This window comes from Podarcis pityusensis (genome assembly GCF_964106645.2).
Source record: "Podarcis pityusensis genome assembly, chromosome: 10".
In the NCBI taxonomy this organism is placed as follows: Eukaryota; Metazoa; Chordata; class Lepidosauria; order Squamata; family Lacertidae; genus Podarcis; species Podarcis pityusensis.
The window spans coordinates 53,872,963-53,889,103 of NC_138035.1; the positions used below are offsets into that span (position 1 = coordinate 53,872,963).

A 16,141-nucleotide genomic window follows, 5' to 3' on the forward strand; every position below is an offset into this window, starting at 1 on the left:
GTCCCCCGCCTTTAGTTCCTTGGCGTCTGAGAGGAGAAACATGTATCGATTCCGTTCACGGGCATCCACGGGGATTTCTGCCGCTGCTACAGCTTTGCCTATCGCCTGCTTTCCTCAATCGCATCCGCTGCCTCGGTCCGGGAAGCCGGCCTCACAGAGACGTTTCTATAATAAAAAGCGCTCCTGCTCTTCCATCGGCTGATTGTCAGCGCTGCCCGGGCGAGGGGGAGAAACAAAAGCCAGGCCGACGAGAACCCCAGAGAGGGAGCACCGGGAAGGAGCCGCGCGCGAAGCCGTCGCCGCTACAAGGCCGCTGCCATGCCCAAGTCCAAGCGGCGGGGAGGGGGTAACCCGCGCGGAACGTCAGGTGAGGGAGCCGGCGCGCATGCGCCCCCGCCGCGGGGCTTAATGGGGGCTGTAGTTCTCTGCTTGGCTTCCCCCCACGGGTGGCGGGAAGCGAGCTGCTTGTTCTCTGTTAAGGTTGCCACCTGGTCTGTATTTCAGGTCCTCTCTCTCTGCCAGGTTAGGGATCCCCTCCAAATAGATGTGTTTGAAAGGTCATGTGTTTATGGTCTCGGTAGCCAAGCACAGACAGATTTACTACTATTTCTACTACTACTACTAATAAATTAATTTATTTTTTATACCCTGCCCGTTTCCCCAGACTCTCTGGGCGGTTTCCAGCACTTTATAATAAAATATCAAACACTAAGAACTTCCTGATACAGGGCTACCTTCAGATGCCATCTAAAAGTCAGATAGATGCTTATTTCCTTGACATCTGTTGGGAGGGTGATCCACAGGGAGGGTGCCACTATCGAGAAGAACTTCTGCCTGGTTCCCTGTAACCTCACTTCTCGCAGTGAGGGAGCCACCAGAAGACTCAGAAGGCTGAATGATGGGGTTGGAGATGCTCCTTCAGGTATATCGGGCCAAGATGAAATCGAGACAGAGAACAACTTATGTAAATGTATTTGTGGACACTGAAAGGCTTTAAATGGGAGGACAAGTCTCCAATCATTTTGGTATTTGCTATGGACAGCTTTAGATTTTGTGGTGAAGCAATAAATAAAACTATGTGGTTATGTTCCTTCAGGCCTCTATCCTAAACAAATGCTCACAAAGATTGAGCAATCGGACCCATATCGTGTGCTTGATGGGAAAAGATTCAAAATGCAATATAAATTGTAAAGGCACAGATTAATAATACAACTTGCTGCTCAAATCTAATCTGTTTAGCTTTGTTTCATATGCAGTGATATATTTCAGTCTTAGGTACCATTTAAATTATACACAGAAATAAACTCTTCGGTTCTCCTGGTAATCTGAAAATACCTGCAAGGCTGTGACAGGTATCATCTAATAGGTCTAAAAGCAGCAAGGTGTTGCTCATTGCTCAAAATAAAAAGATGAGAACTAGGCATCTTGGAAGACGATTAGTCACTAGACATTTATGCAACCTCAGTGATGTAATTATGTGTTGTTGCTGTTGATAAAATTAACATGTGAGGCCAGTGTGGTAAGTATACAGCAATTCTAACCCAGTGAAATTGGCTAGATATTGCTTGACCCCCGCCCCAAGAGTTGAGAATTCTGATGCTTTCTGTTTATTCTACCTGAGTTTGATACTGTGACTTAAAAACTTTATAAAAATATCTATATTTAGTGGTTTTTTAGTGGTGGCCCATAGTAATAGTTGTGATTGGGCCTGCAAATGAAGTTGGATGAAGAGAGAAATGCAACATGCATAATAGGGTAGTCTTTTAAACTGCTCCTGCCACATTTGTATACTTGCTGGGTGTTGGACTGCATGCCTCCCATTTTGTTTTAGTAAAAGCTTACTTCTATGCCAACAAGGCTGTTCTTTGGCCAGAGAAATTCTGCCGGGTAGCATGTTGCAAATGGTTGACAGCAGAGGAATGTTACACTTTGTTTAATGTGCAGATACTGGGAGGTTAAAAGAACTTAGGCAGTTAAGAATAGATGATAGCAGAATAGTTTGAAAACAGGCTGCCACGCATATACGGTAAGACAGAACTATGGCTTGTTGAAATAATTTGTCTTTGAGATATAGCTGTCAGTTGGTCTTCCTTCCCAACACATAATTCTGTCTGCAGTGGACCCCTACTTCTAGGGTTTAGAAATAGAAAATTGGCAGTATATTGGTCTTGATGGCGTAGACATTCCAGAGTATTACCCTGTGTTAATGTTGACTGCTCCAAATGCTTTTCCTAGGTGCCCAGCACAGAAATATGCAGTCTTTTAGTGATGAAGATGCATCAATTGAAACTATGAGTCACTGCAGTGGCTTCAGTGATCCTTCCAGCATCACTGAGGATGGTATGTTAACCTTTGTGTCTTATTAGGAAACTATTGCAGACATGAAATGCTTATTACATTTGGAAAGAGTTTGGTTTGGATTGAATGTGGTATATTTTATTTCGAAATGCTACTTTATTTAAAAGCACCTAACCCTCAAGATAACTTGGGGGGGGGGGGTCTAATTTGTAGCTCCTTTATGAAACTAAGGCCAGTCAAAGAATTTATGTTTCATGTATTTGTGTTACACGTTCACATTATTATCTGGAGTAGACTAGTCATTGAGTGAAGCAAGTTTTGCTTACTACAAGGTAATAGTTGTGTTGGGTACTCACAAAGCCCCCTTTCTGAAAGAGTATACAGTGGACCCTCTAGTTACGTACCGCTCTGGATACATAACTTTTGGGTTTTGCCGCATGCGCAGAAGCGCTCAGTTGCGGCGTGTGCAGAAGCAGCGTTTCTGCCTACGGACTTTTCGGGTTGCAGACGGACTCCCGGAATGAATTTGATTCGTATCCGGAGGGTCCACTGTACAAGTAGAAAACTCTAGGAGGGTTATTTGTCCAGATTATTCTCCCCCTCCACAAATGAATAAATGTTTTTACATGGCATCAAAACACCTTTAGTAATGGTGCCAGTTCCTAAACCTGGCTGCCATAGTGGAGGTCCAGCCCCATCTATCTGCCAACTCCACTATTGCCCAGCAGTGGAACACAGAGCAGATCAAGTATGAATGAATTGATTTATTATGGGGTCAGACCAGAAATACACAGAGCAGATCCTCCACTGAAGGCTTGGTGGCCAGGCAGAAGTGGAGGAGACCTTACATGGATTAAATCAGATATGTATAATTTCCACAAGACTCTGAAGACTCATTCTGTGAGGCTAGTTTTATTAATTGTAATCGTACTGTCTTGTCACATATGTGTAGGGCCTGAAGTTGATGAGGAAGCAACGCAAGAAGATTTGGAGTACAAGCTGAAGGGATTAATTGACCTCACGTTGGACAAGAGGTATGGGAGGTCTGAGAAGTAAAAGCTTAAATTGGCCATCTGGATGTTTGTTCTCCGGATGTTTAGGGCTCCTGTCCCATCATCCTTGAGCACTGTCTGGGATTGGTGGGCAAATTAAGAGTCTAGCACCATCTGGAAGATACCTGGTTTAGGAGGCTGGCTTAAAAGATTTTGCAAATTGTGGGCTAGAGCTTTCCCATGAGGTCATAGGAGCTTTATAATATTGTAACCCAGCCCTGTGATCCTCAGATGAAGGGTAGTATAGAAGTTTAATAAGTAATAATTATTGTACCCAAGGGCATATTTGTTTAGGAAGTTGTATCTTAGCTTGGCAGCAAATCCTATGAATTAGGATACATTTAGGATAGCTACTGTATAAGTCAGCCTTCATCATGTCTTAATTTGGGAATAGATAATAATAGGGAAAGTGACTTTTTTCAGCTTGTTCCACCCACATCATTTTTCAGTGTTCTTGCCTGCCATGATTTCTCAGCTCACCACTACTTCAAGAAAGCACTCTGTCATTTTCTAAAGGCACTGGGAATTTATTCAATTTAAACCTGAGTCTTATTCCCTGCCATCTCTACCTTCCTCCAGTTACCATTCCCTCAAATGCTCTTTTCCTAAAGATGTTGGATTAAGAGTCTTTCCCTATGCCTAGAAAAGGAAAAGAGCTGTCAAGAGAAAACATTTTATGAGCAGTGTTTCCTTGGCATTGAGACATTAAGGATTGCAGAATGAGAAATTGGGCAAATGTGGTGTCTGCCACAGCAGAGGTTGAGTGCTAGTATGGGAAGCTCTGATAAGTAGTTTTTCAAATCTTGGCTTTGCAAATCTTAGCCTTAAATGTTGTTCTGCCTTTTGGGAAGGAGGTAGAGGTGGAATCTAAAGCATGCATAACACAACCAGATTGAAATTTGCAGCACAGAGCTTTCAACTGACCTTTTACCATGAACTCTTCAATAGTGCGAAGACAAGGCAGTCAGCTCTTGAAGGTCTTAAAAATGCCCTGTCTTCAAAAATACTGTACGAGTTCATCCTGGAAAGGAGAATGACGCTAACAGATAGCATCGAACGCTGTATAAAGAAAGGTAATGTGCATCTCTTTTCCTATAAAATAGCATTATTCTGTTGTCAGGTTTAATTGCTGTCGCATTTAGTTCTACCAAGTCATGACTGGCTTTCTGTGTTTAGGCAAGAGCGATGAGCAGCGTGCAGCAGCAGGATTGGCTTGTCTGCTTTGTGTGCAGCTGGGGTCAGGAATTGAAAGTGAGGAAATATATAAGACCCTTGCGCCGATTCTGAAGAAGATTCTCTGTGACGCGTCAGCAAGTGTACAAGCAAGGCAGGCTGTAAGTAAAAAGTTGGTACTTGGGATGAAGAAGTGCAAGTGGATGCCTTGTATCCCATATTGCAGTGACGTGTGTGTGTGTTGGAACCTGAGGGCCTTAAAATGTTTCCCTGGTCAATTGGTGTCTTATTCTTTGGCAGACTTGGCATCAAGGCTTATAACTTAGTCTTGAACCATCAGGCAATGCCTGTGTGTCACGCTTACTCTCCGTGGTAGGGTTGCTGGCGACAGTGCATGGCAACCGTTTTGGGTCCATGGAAACTTCCACAGGATGGAGAGGCAGTTGTGGACACCACACACACACACACACACACACACACACACACACACCTACACCTACCTCTGCAACCAAGCGTACACTACAACCTCTTCTAAAACGTTTATTTCAAGCTTGATATCGCCAGGGAGAAGGAGGCCTCTGTGGGTGTAGATTTGCTTGCAAGCACCACATTGGTGACCCCTGGTGCACAGTGATAAAAACAGCAATTGTAACTCAGAATGTTTCTTGCAGGTTTGGTGGGTAATGTCCCTTGGAAGTATTAGAGCTAGCCAGGAAGGAAGGAGAGACCACAAGGGAGCTGGGAGTGGTGTTTTCCTGTAACATGCTTCCTTAAACATTGAGATCTGGCCAAGACAGTGACAAAACCGTAAACATTCCTTGTTTTTGTATGAAACCACTTGCAAAGTGTGTGGCTGACTGATCTGTTAAAGGATGCTTTGTTGTCTTGTCTGAAGACAAGGACACAAGCATGTTATATGATTTAAACCACAGCCTCACTCATTTTTTGTCTGTTCTGTGAGCACAAAATGTAGCAGTAAAGTTAAAAGCATTAACTTCTGTTTCTTTTTTTCTAGTGTGCCACCTGCTTAGGAGTCTGTTGCTTTATTGCCACTGATGATATCACAGTAAGCAAACGTTTTTATGAACGGTATTATTTAGCAATGAATTAACCAGTCCAGATCAAATAGTGAATTAAACGGTCTCGGTCTGTTTCTTAAACCAGGAATTGTATACAACCATGGAATGCCTGGAAAATATCTTCACGAAATCCTATCAGAACGAGAGGAATTCAAATAGCATTTCCAGTACACAGAATACAGTTCTGCACATCAGCGCTCTCTTGGCATGGACGCTTCTGTTAACCATCTGCCCAATGAATGAAGTGAAGAAGAAACTTGAAATGTGCGTATTCTGTTCCCTTGGAAACAATACCCAGAAGTGCGGCTTAAATCAAATATGGCTTTGTGTGCAGTAACGCAGATCAATAACATGCTCCCAAATTTCCTAGGCATTTGCATAAATTTCCCATCCTGTTATCCTGTGACGATGTCAACATGAGGATTGCTGCTGGGGAAACCTTGGCTCTTCTGTTTGAACTAGCAAGAGAAACAGATGGGGTAAGTTCAGAGAATGATTCTGCAGGGAAAGAGATGGGGAGAGCATATTTTTGTAAATAGCTTCTATGCTATATCTTAGGCGTTTCGTGTATCTGATGGAGAAATAATGGCTTTCTGCATATTAATAACATTTGATCATACATAGGTCTTATTAGAATCTGGCTCAAATGTAATATTTCAGTAGCAACTAATCAAACACCTGCAAAAATCAGGATCATATTTCTGAGGAGTTGAAGTCATTCTATGTGTTATGTCTTACCATGTCCCTTGAGTGAGATAGATCGTGTGACCCTGCAGTGTTTTAATTCAGTGTGTGAGAGAGGGAAGGAGGGGGGGAGAGAGAGAGAGAGAACACATCACTCCCATAATCATAAACTTACATGAGATGCCAGTTATATGGGAAATTATTTATTTCTCCAAATTTGTAGACTTTTCCCCATAACATGATTATCATTCTAGCGTGGTTTCCACCAATACATAAAAATACAATGAGAATTTTTTTTTTACTCCAGTTGATAAAAACAGAGCAACAGCATGAGGCAGGACAACCTGCAATGACTGCAAGTTTCTTTAAATACCAAAATCTTGAATTGAACCTAGTAGCATATAGGCAGCGGATACAATAAGATCATCTTAGTTCATTATTGTTTCAGACTTCTATAATTTGCTTTATCATATTTTAAAGTGGTTTTATTAATATCTTTACTGTTTTCTTTAACAGTACTGAAGAAAAAAGTCTCAAGTTAACTATGTACCTGTCTTGGTAAGGTACCTATAAAAACCTCTAGGTGACCCAGGATGGTAGAAAAAAGACTAACTAGATTCGTCAAGACAGCCAGTCCATTGCACGATATCTAAATAAACGTTCAAAACTTTAAGCTCTGATTACAGCATTTGACTTTGGTTAATGGCATCTGTTTGACCTCATTAACATTGGCTCCTACACACTGCCAAAAAAACAAATAATCCTTCAGCCTACTCAATGTTTCAGTGATTGAGCTGTCACTATTAAATTTTTCCACTCATAGGAACAGCCAATAAAGACATTACATAGGATCATGTGATGAACAACTTGGGCAGACAGGTGTAGTCAGATGAGAAGGAAACATAAGATATTCAGTGTTGCTACTGAAACACACATATATACAATGTGGGAGGTAAAAGGTGGAATCAATAGCTGACTCAGTTTTAGTTGTCATGAATGGAGAGAGGAGACCTGTTAAACCAGAGTTATGAAATGCAGAACCATTTCAGCATCTACTCACTTGAAGCTACTCACATCAGAGCAGTGAAATGATGGCTACATTACCAAACAAACCCCTACTAAAAGACATTTTATAACCTTAATAATAATAATATATTGATTTCTCACACTTCACCAAAAGGTCCCAAGCTAGGTCGCAGCAACAAAACAATTTAAAACAACGAAACCCAGCATGCACAATAATCATCAGGTTAATTTACAGTTTCCAGTTAGGACAAAGAATAATCTCCCCTTTCTAAATTTCAGGGTGATGGCTAGAAGAAGCAAATGTAGACTTCAGAAGACGTTTTGCCCTTAAAGGGAGGGCTATTTTATCCTACAACCTCTCAGAACACCTAGCTTTTAGTATTGTTATAACCTCTCCATTTAATGAAGATTTGTTTGACAGTTGAGCCATTCTCAGTGAAATGTGAAATACAGTTTGCAAAATATTCAACAAGTTCAACTCCCACAAATAACATGTTATTCCCCCCTCCCCATCTGACTAGGATTTCTTTTATGAAGATATGGAGCTTCTAACACAGAAACTGAAGGCTCTAGCTACAGATGGGAACAAGCACCGTGCCAAAGTGGACAAAAGGAAACAGCGGTCTGTCTTCAGAGATGTCTTGCGGGCTGTAGAGGTAAAGAGGAATGAGCAAATGTAAAAAAGTGTATAAAACGTTACTGGTTAAGACTTCATCTTTGAAAAGCAAGTGCTTTGAAAAGTGTGTTCTTTTTAGTATATGGGACGTTGTTCAGTTCTAAGATACGCCTATTGAATATATTGTACCTGATCTCATTTGTTTTATTTTTAGTACTAATGACGGCATCCATGGAGGCCACTTTTGCTTAGTGAATATCATTTTGGGGAGGGGTGCTTTTAAACTTCAGGTTTTTCACTAGAGATACTGGCTTTGTCTAAAGAGCAAACTGCTGTCAGAGGACTAACCTGTAGTCAAAGGTGAATCTTGAGTCATGAATAATTCCTGAATTGCTTTCATTAAAGGGGGATGGGGACCCAGTACATTGAGATAGCAACTAGGTCCAAAAATTGTGTTTCACAGGATTTGTTTTTAATTCTTATATTTTAATCTGATGTTTATAATGAGAGCAAATTATCGAGAATCCAAGGCCTGCAACAGTATTTGGGAGGCATACATTGGAGTCTGGCTCAGCTACCTCCACTTGAGAATAAGTCATGAAATTAGCATGATTTTTACAAATAGAGTCAAGCAATGTACTGTCTTAGTTTGCAGCGGCAGCTAGGGTGCATTCAGCTGTAAGTTGCATTTCTAAAACCACACTTTCCTGAGATTGACTGCTTGTTTATTTTGACAGGAGCATGACTTCCCTACAGAGACAGTCAAATTTGGACCTGAACGCATGTACATTGACTGCTGGGTTAAAAAACAAACATACGATACTTTCAAGGAAATCTTAGGATCGGGGATGCAATACCATTTGCAGGTAAACTTAAAAACTTTCAGTAGAATGGCAGTGGTACTTAGTGCTTTTTAAACTACTTTAAAAACACAAACTGGGGTAAGAGAACAGGAAATTGCTTTATGGTGCTACCTCATCTATACTTGAGTAGGACCCTCCTAGATTTTTAGCCATGGAAAGAAAACAAAAATGATACTACAATCACATTTAGCAGCTCTTGATAGCCGATATGTCACAAGCAATGGTTGAACACTTGAAGGTGCAACATTTGCTCAATTCTAATGACTTAATGTTCTATCCAGTCCAATGAGCTTCTCCGGAATGTCTTTGAACTCGGGCCGCCACTGATGCTTGATGAGGCAACACTTAAATCCATGAAGATTCCCCGTTTTGAAAGGGTATGTTACTCACATTCTGTTAAGCTGATTTACTTGGTTTGGTTTGGTTTTTAAATTTGGTGCAGTTTCTGCCTTATGATTTTGCCACTTGCCCTGGGGCGCACAGGAATTAGTTTCCTGACAAAAGCATCTAACTCAGGGTTTCCCAGACGAATCTCCAGCTGTTTTTGGACTACAACTCCCATCATCCCTAGCTAGCCAGGACCCCAGTGGTCAGGGATGGTGGAAACTGTAGTCCAACTGGAGACCCAAGTTTGGGAAACCCTGATCTAACTGAAACTGAGTCTTGCTTGGTCTTTTTCTACCTTCAGAGAGCTTTCAGTAGCACAACCTGAGCATGTGGCTCAGCACTGCCTCATCCTGGGCTTGGGGTTTCTCCGTCATGGCAGACATTGTAATTTGGTGAAAAGAAGAGGGGAAAGCAGTACAGATAGAGTTGGAGTAGGTATCCCACACCCCCAAATAAATTCCCCAAATATGCAGAGCCGTACTACTAAAAAGCCTTTGCTTTTTGACTTTGTTGATAGAAATAACTTTAAAGAACTTGATCTGTTCCATCTTGACTGTTTGGGCCAACAGCCTGCTCTTTCAGAAGGTGATACAGCCCTCTAGTCTGTTAGAGAAGCTGGTGGTTTCACAGCTGTAGATAGCAACTGTGAATGGCTTTCTGTATTTGGATGTACAGGTGGCATAACAGAGAACCGGGGTGATGGCAGAGATAAATTCAACAGGCCGGAGAAGAGATGATCCTAAGTATACATAGACCATATTACTGAGGGCTCTCTGCTCGTGCACTTCAGCCACCCACGCACCTGAAACATACACCTTCCGATTGTGTATTAAAGCGTTCATTTCTAGTTAACCTTATGGCTAAGGAAAGCACTATATTGCAACTTACCAAATTTATAAAGTTCATAGGTTTAAATAGTTCTTTTTAAAAAGTGGTCAGTGTAAAAATAAACAGCAGTCTGTCCCCAGAATCATAAAATAGCACATGGCGGAGGGACCCGCAAAAATAAATGCTGCCTTGCGTTGTGGGACCTCTGCTCCACAGGGCTTCCTCCCAGTTTGTCCCTACCCTGATGTAGCATTTAGGCTTTTTAAAAGCCTTAGCGCCAATGGAAGCTTTTAAAAAGCCTAAATGCCATGTGGGGCCTTGAAGCTGGAATGAGAAGGGTTAACCCTCCCTCGAGAAGGGTCTCACCAGGAGGGGGGGAAATTGCTTCAGTTGTTGTGATATAATTTATAGACATTCACATGGGGACTTCATTTATGTGGTCAGCTTTGACTCCACATAAGTGTCCCTTTGCAAGCAGAGCATCTCTGAACTGCCATCTTTTGGCAACTCCATTTCTCTGCAGGGGTGTCCTTTAGGAACATTTTGCAGAGACTTTTACTGAGTATGTAAACCTTCCCTTAGAATTCCATTTATCTCGATACACAGCTTGTGTGCACAGCCTTCATAATGTGCTGTTGGGGAGTGGTGGCAGCTGCTGGCAACAGTTACTATGCATATCTGCTTTCACGGTGACCGGGATATTAGTGTTACGATTAGCTCTCTTACCAGGTTCTGTATGGTAGAAAATCAGAACGGAAACAGATAATAAATCTGAGAAGCCCAACTGTGTTGGCATGGTTGCTTAGCAATCATAAGGATTGCAGAATTTTCTTCCAGCCGTGCGATATCTTGGGCAGCAATTGCATCAACAAAGTATTGTGGTTGTAATTTTAATTTTTAATGCTAAGACTACCACTTGAAATATTTAGAACTCAGTGATGCAGAACTATGTAAAGGTCAGCTGGCAGTGTACAAGATTTAACAAATCTTTCTCATTTTTGCACATTGACTGTTGTCAAATACACGGGTGTGTCTGTGCAAAATGAATGCATAACCCCAAAACGTTGTCAGAAGGAATGTTAACACCGATTGCATTTCTCTGCTGTTTTTATAGCATTTGTACAACTCTGCAGCATTCAAAGCCCGGACGAAGGCTCGAAACAAGTGCCGTGATAAAAGGGCCGATGTGGGCGAAGTGTTCTAGAGCAAGCTCTTCTGAAGACCTTCGACTTCGTTCGGTTAAATTGAATTTCTGCTTAGTGTGATTAATTGTGGTGTTCAAAGTGAAATGAGACTTTTAAAAACTCCATGTATCTCTTAGATATCTTCTTGCCCATCTGTAGAACAATGTTGTATATTAGCTCCCTAGATGGATCTGTATTGTAGATTAGAATGTAATCTGATGAGGGAGAGAGAGGCAGCTTTTGTAGCACTTTATTGGTGAGTAAGATAGCTCGTGAATCTGGCATAATTCTTAACACTTGGTTAATTGGTGCTGAGGGTTGCTTTGTTTCAAGGTTCATTGTTTTTAGCAATCTAATAAGATGGGGGAAATTCTAATAAGAATATCTGTAGGGTTAAGCATGCCTCTGAAGAAGCTATTTTATAGACCCGTGTTTTAAAATGAAACATCCCAGTTGTGGCAGTGACCTTGGTGTACTCGCCATGGACTCCTCTAGCTTGGCTTACAGCCTTTACACTGAAGTAGCACATGAAATCTTTCAAGAAATGTTACGCATCATATGCTGAAACTTGGATAATAAAAGCTATTTATATCTGAAAGCTGCTTTTCCTCAAAGCGTCTGTCTGAAATGAAATTGTGTGAAAGAGAGTTGCATGGAAATTATATACCGGCAATAAAAGGGTTACAACTGTTTAAACCGAAGTAGCACTTTTGACACTAATTGTAAAATTGAGTTGAGCTATCAGTAGGACTGCTCTGTAAATATTAACGGTGCTGGCACTGCTGTCTTCGGTGATCCACAGCTTCTTATATGTAGATGATATCTAGACTTTTTATTAACTCATAAATCCCCAAACCAGGTAAATGTCAGGAGTAAAACAGCAGACAAAATGAAAACTACATGTTCTTAATCTTTCGCCTCTAGAAGTTCAGCCAAAAATAATTACTGCTTGTTGCCGGAAAGGAAAAATGGAAAAAAACCAAACTGCTCTGGGTAGAGATACATGTTCAATTGCCACCCAGAAAAGGCCCTCTTCTTGGTTGCCACCTACCTTATAAGTTAATGAGGTAGTTCTGGCAATGTGTATTGCAGTAATTCCCTTAGCTAATGCTGGAAGAACTGTCCTTACCCAGGAGAGAATTCAATGTGATACACCCAAAGTTCATGAAATGCCACATGGTCCTCTAGAATAGTGGTTGCCAATATATTGCTCTCAATATTTTTTGAACTCTCATCACCCTAGCTCTACCTAAGCCAAAGCTTAGCAAAAGGTTCTCTTGGCTGATGAATCAGTTATAGTCAGAAGGTCTAAGTTAAATGAAAGTGAGAACAGATGAGTGTGACTTCAGGGCATGATGATTTCCACCACCCTGGCTTGTGCCTTCCGTAGGTCAGTTTCATCTGTGTTCCTTCTTCCTGGATGAGGTGCGACTTGGTCAAATGGACTACTTGAATGCACAGGAATCAGAAGCTGTGACAATCCCTATCCAATCATATTTCAAGTCAATCTCAGCAAGTGCGGACAAATGCACTAATAATGTAATATATTGCTTAGTATGTACCAAGATGGTCACTGGATGAAATGGACAAGCCGGTATTGCTTTATTCCCAAGGATCAAAAACTGCAGAGTAAAGGAGATCACCTTGAATGCCTTCGGGCATAACCAGTGAAATGGACTAGAAGGCAATTGTATCTTTGGTTCTACTGGCTAAATCGGATTATCAGGCTGCCATACCATCTTAATAAAACAATGAACGGGGGGTGGGGGGTGATACAATGACTACTGCAATCGGCACAAGATGACATCTCCAAGGCAACTGTCTGTAAACAAACAATGTTGTAGTCGTGTCCGACTCTTCGTCATTCCATGGACCAGAGCACGCCAGGCACTCGTGTCTTCCACTGCCTCCTGCAGTTTGGTCAAACTCATGCTGGTAGCTTCGAGAACACTGTCCAACCATCTCGTCCTCTGCCATCCTCTTCTCCTTGTGCCCTCAATCTTTCCCAGCATCAGGGTCTTTTCCAGGGAGTCTTCTCTTTTCATGAGGTGGCCAAAGTATTGGAGCCTCAGCTTCACGGTCTGTCCTTCCAGTGAGCACTCAGGGCTGATTTCCTTAAGAATGGATAGGTTTGATCTTCTTGCAGTTCATGGGACTCTCAAGAGTCTCCTCCAGCACCATAATTCAAAAGCATCAAGCTATGAGCTATGCCGTGCAGGGCCACCCAAGATGGACAGGTAATAGTGGAGAGTTTTGACCAAACGTGATCCACCTGGAGCAGGAACCGGCAAGCTACTCCAGTATCCCTGCCAAGAAAACTCCATGGACAAAGACAACAGGCATATAAGCAAACAATAAACGTCCATAAAAATGGCAAATGTACCGTATTTTTTGCTCTATAAGACTCACTTTTTCCCTCCTAAAAAGCAAGGGGAAATGTGTGTGCGTCTTATGGAGCGAATGCAGGCTGCTCAGCTATCCCAGAAGCCAGAACAGCAAGAAGGATTGCTGCTTTCACTGCCTAGCGATCCCTCTTGCTGTTCTGGCTTCTGAGATTCAGAATTTTTTTTTTCTTGTTTTCCTCCTCCAAAAACTAGGTGCGTCTTGTGGTCTGGTGCGTCTTATAGAGCGAAAAATACGGTAATTTCTTTCCCAATAATTTGCCTTGGTGATACCATCTTATCTGGCAAGTAGTGATAGCACCCCAAATCTTCCATTCCAGATTCTTTCCACAGTAACCTGAGTTCAACTTCAGTGCTAGACAATTGTCCAGCTGGGCTAAGAATTTTGATGTTTCTATACCAGTACCTAATGATAGGAGAGATCCATTCCAAGTCTGCCTTCCTCTCAGCTTTAAACGCTACAACTTCCAGCTGGCTACTAATATTGTAACGATACAATGGTTGGGTGAATTGTTTCCATGGAAGCCAAGAGATGGTTGGGAAATAGAAGGAAAGAGCCGTACGTCTTTGGCAAAGGTGACACATCCACCAAGTTCCCAGAATAATGGATGGGTGCAGAAACACTGGTGAGAGGGAAAATAGGACCTGTTTAAAATAGATACAGAAGCCAAGAGGGAGGGAGAGATGAAGGTTGAAAGCATCTTGGTGAGATAGAGGCATCCAGGGCAGTTGGCATGGCACAAGTGCACCACTGCTTATCTCTACATCTCTTCTATATTTGTTAAATACGAAAGTGTCTTGTTCTTTCTCCTCCAAAGGATGACACACCCAGGTAGCACTGCTTCCAGAATTTCTCACTACTTGGGGTTATGCAACAACAGGTGGCTTGAGTGCCCCATTTTCAGTCACCGGCTAAACACTTCTGCACATCTTCCATTCTGTACCATGGGGGACCTACCTAGTTTTGCTTCTAGATGTAGATATTACCTAGTGCTTATTCTTCTCATTTTAAAAATGAGACTTGAGACTTTGGAATCTAATAGGACCTGGTAGCTGATGAGTTATTTTTCTTATATGGAAAGCAACTGCATCATTATGTTCTAATATGCAATATGGTGCAATGTGACCTAGATACCCTTGAACCAGAAAACACACATATCTTCACACTACCATCCAGCAGCAGAAGCAAGATGTAATCTGTAAAAGCTTTTGCTGTATCAAAATTAGGTTTAAATATGCTATCATTTAATTTAAAAAAAGTGTTGCAAGGGTTGGAACCTTGTACAGGAAGCTGCCTTAGAAGCATTGAATTGTAGAGTTGGAAGGGAACCTGAGGGTCATGTAGTCCAACCCCCTGAAATGCAGGGAGTCAGACCATTGGTCCAACTACTCTACACCAGGGGTGGGCCTCTAGGTGTTGTTGGATTCCCAACAGCACCAGCCAGGATGGCAAATGGTCAGGGACAAGTGACCTGTTGATGCCCACAACCCCTCTGACAGTCTTAGGACATTGGTACACATGCTGCGTACAATCTTACTAGGGTTTAGCAGTTCCTAAGGATTGCTTTTAGAATAGATCACAGCAGTTTCACCTTTCTTTTTTTTAAAGATTTGTTTATTTGGTTTTCAGATCAAAGTTTTACAATAACATATCCAATACATAAAAACAAGATTCCAAAGAATCTCCTGGACTTCCCTCTTCCCCTTTGTGAGTCCTGTTGTTATTAATCATTTCCTCCTGCATCTTTTATGATAATCCAAATCAGGGATAGGCAAACTCGGCCCTCCAGATGTTTTGGGACTACAACTCCCATCATCCCTGACCATTGGTCCTGTTAGCTAGGGATGATGGGAGTTGTAGTCCCAAAACATCTGGAGGGCCGAGTTTGCCTATGCCTGATCCAAATCTTTTACATCTCCATTATGTCCAAAAGTCACCATTAAACTACAAGTGTTTTTAAGATAAATTATGAATGTTCCCCCATTATTAAAATTCTGCTCTTGCTGACTTCTGACTCTTCCGGTCATTTTAGCCATTGTGGCATAATCCATCAACTTGATCTGCCATTCTTCTCTGGTGGGGACTCTATCTTCTTTCCATCTCTGGGCCAATAACATCTGTGGTCGCATACAAAAATAGCCTTTTCTGCTCCCTTGGGATTTCAGCACCTAGAATTCCTAAAAGAAAAGCTTCGGGGTTTTTAGAAAAAGTTATTTTAAACATTTTTTCCCAACTCATTATAAATCATTTCCCAGCAGCTTCACCTTTCAGACTCTATCTCCCTATTTGGTAAGTTTTCCTCCCTTTATCTCAAAAACTGCCCTAATGTCAGCCGTATTTTCTGTGGCAATAGCAAGCCCTCAAAATGTGTGAAACTTCAGGTATCTTGCTCCTGAGTCTCCTTGCTGGAAGTAAAACAAACCAATACGATTTTATTTACGTGGCAATATTAATTATTTCTATGTAAATATGAAAATGAAAGGACAACAAACAAATTTGCATATGCACTGAGAAAATTGACTACTGGCAACTGGCCAGTACTCCATTT

General features: G+C 41.7%; 1 protein-coding gene and 1 long non-coding RNA gene across 2 annotated transcripts; both read left to right on the forward strand.

The window, feature by feature from the left end:
* Window positions 1-11,788, forward strand: IFRD1 (interferon related developmental regulator 1). The gene is made up of 12 exons (XM_081024129.1): window positions 1-367; window positions 2,236-2,340; window positions 3,251-3,332; window positions 4,299-4,423; window positions 4,527-4,684; window positions 5,539-5,589; window positions 5,688-5,866; window positions 5,973-6,081; window positions 7,834-7,968; window positions 8,666-8,794; window positions 9,073-9,168; window positions 11,121-11,788. Exons 1-12 carry the CDS (start codon window positions 319-321, stop codon window positions 11,208-11,210), a joined length of 1,308 nt encoding a protein of 435 aa, XP_080880255.1. The 5' UTR covers window positions 1-318; the 3' UTR covers window positions 11,211-11,788.
* On the forward strand, window positions 6,088-6,959 carry LOC308486915. Its single transcript, XR_013991382.1, has 2 exons — window positions 6,088-6,379; window positions 6,420-6,959. It is a non-coding gene; the product is annotated as an uncharacterized lncRNA (long non-coding RNA).
* Window positions 11,789-16,141: the final 4,353 nt, after the last annotated feature.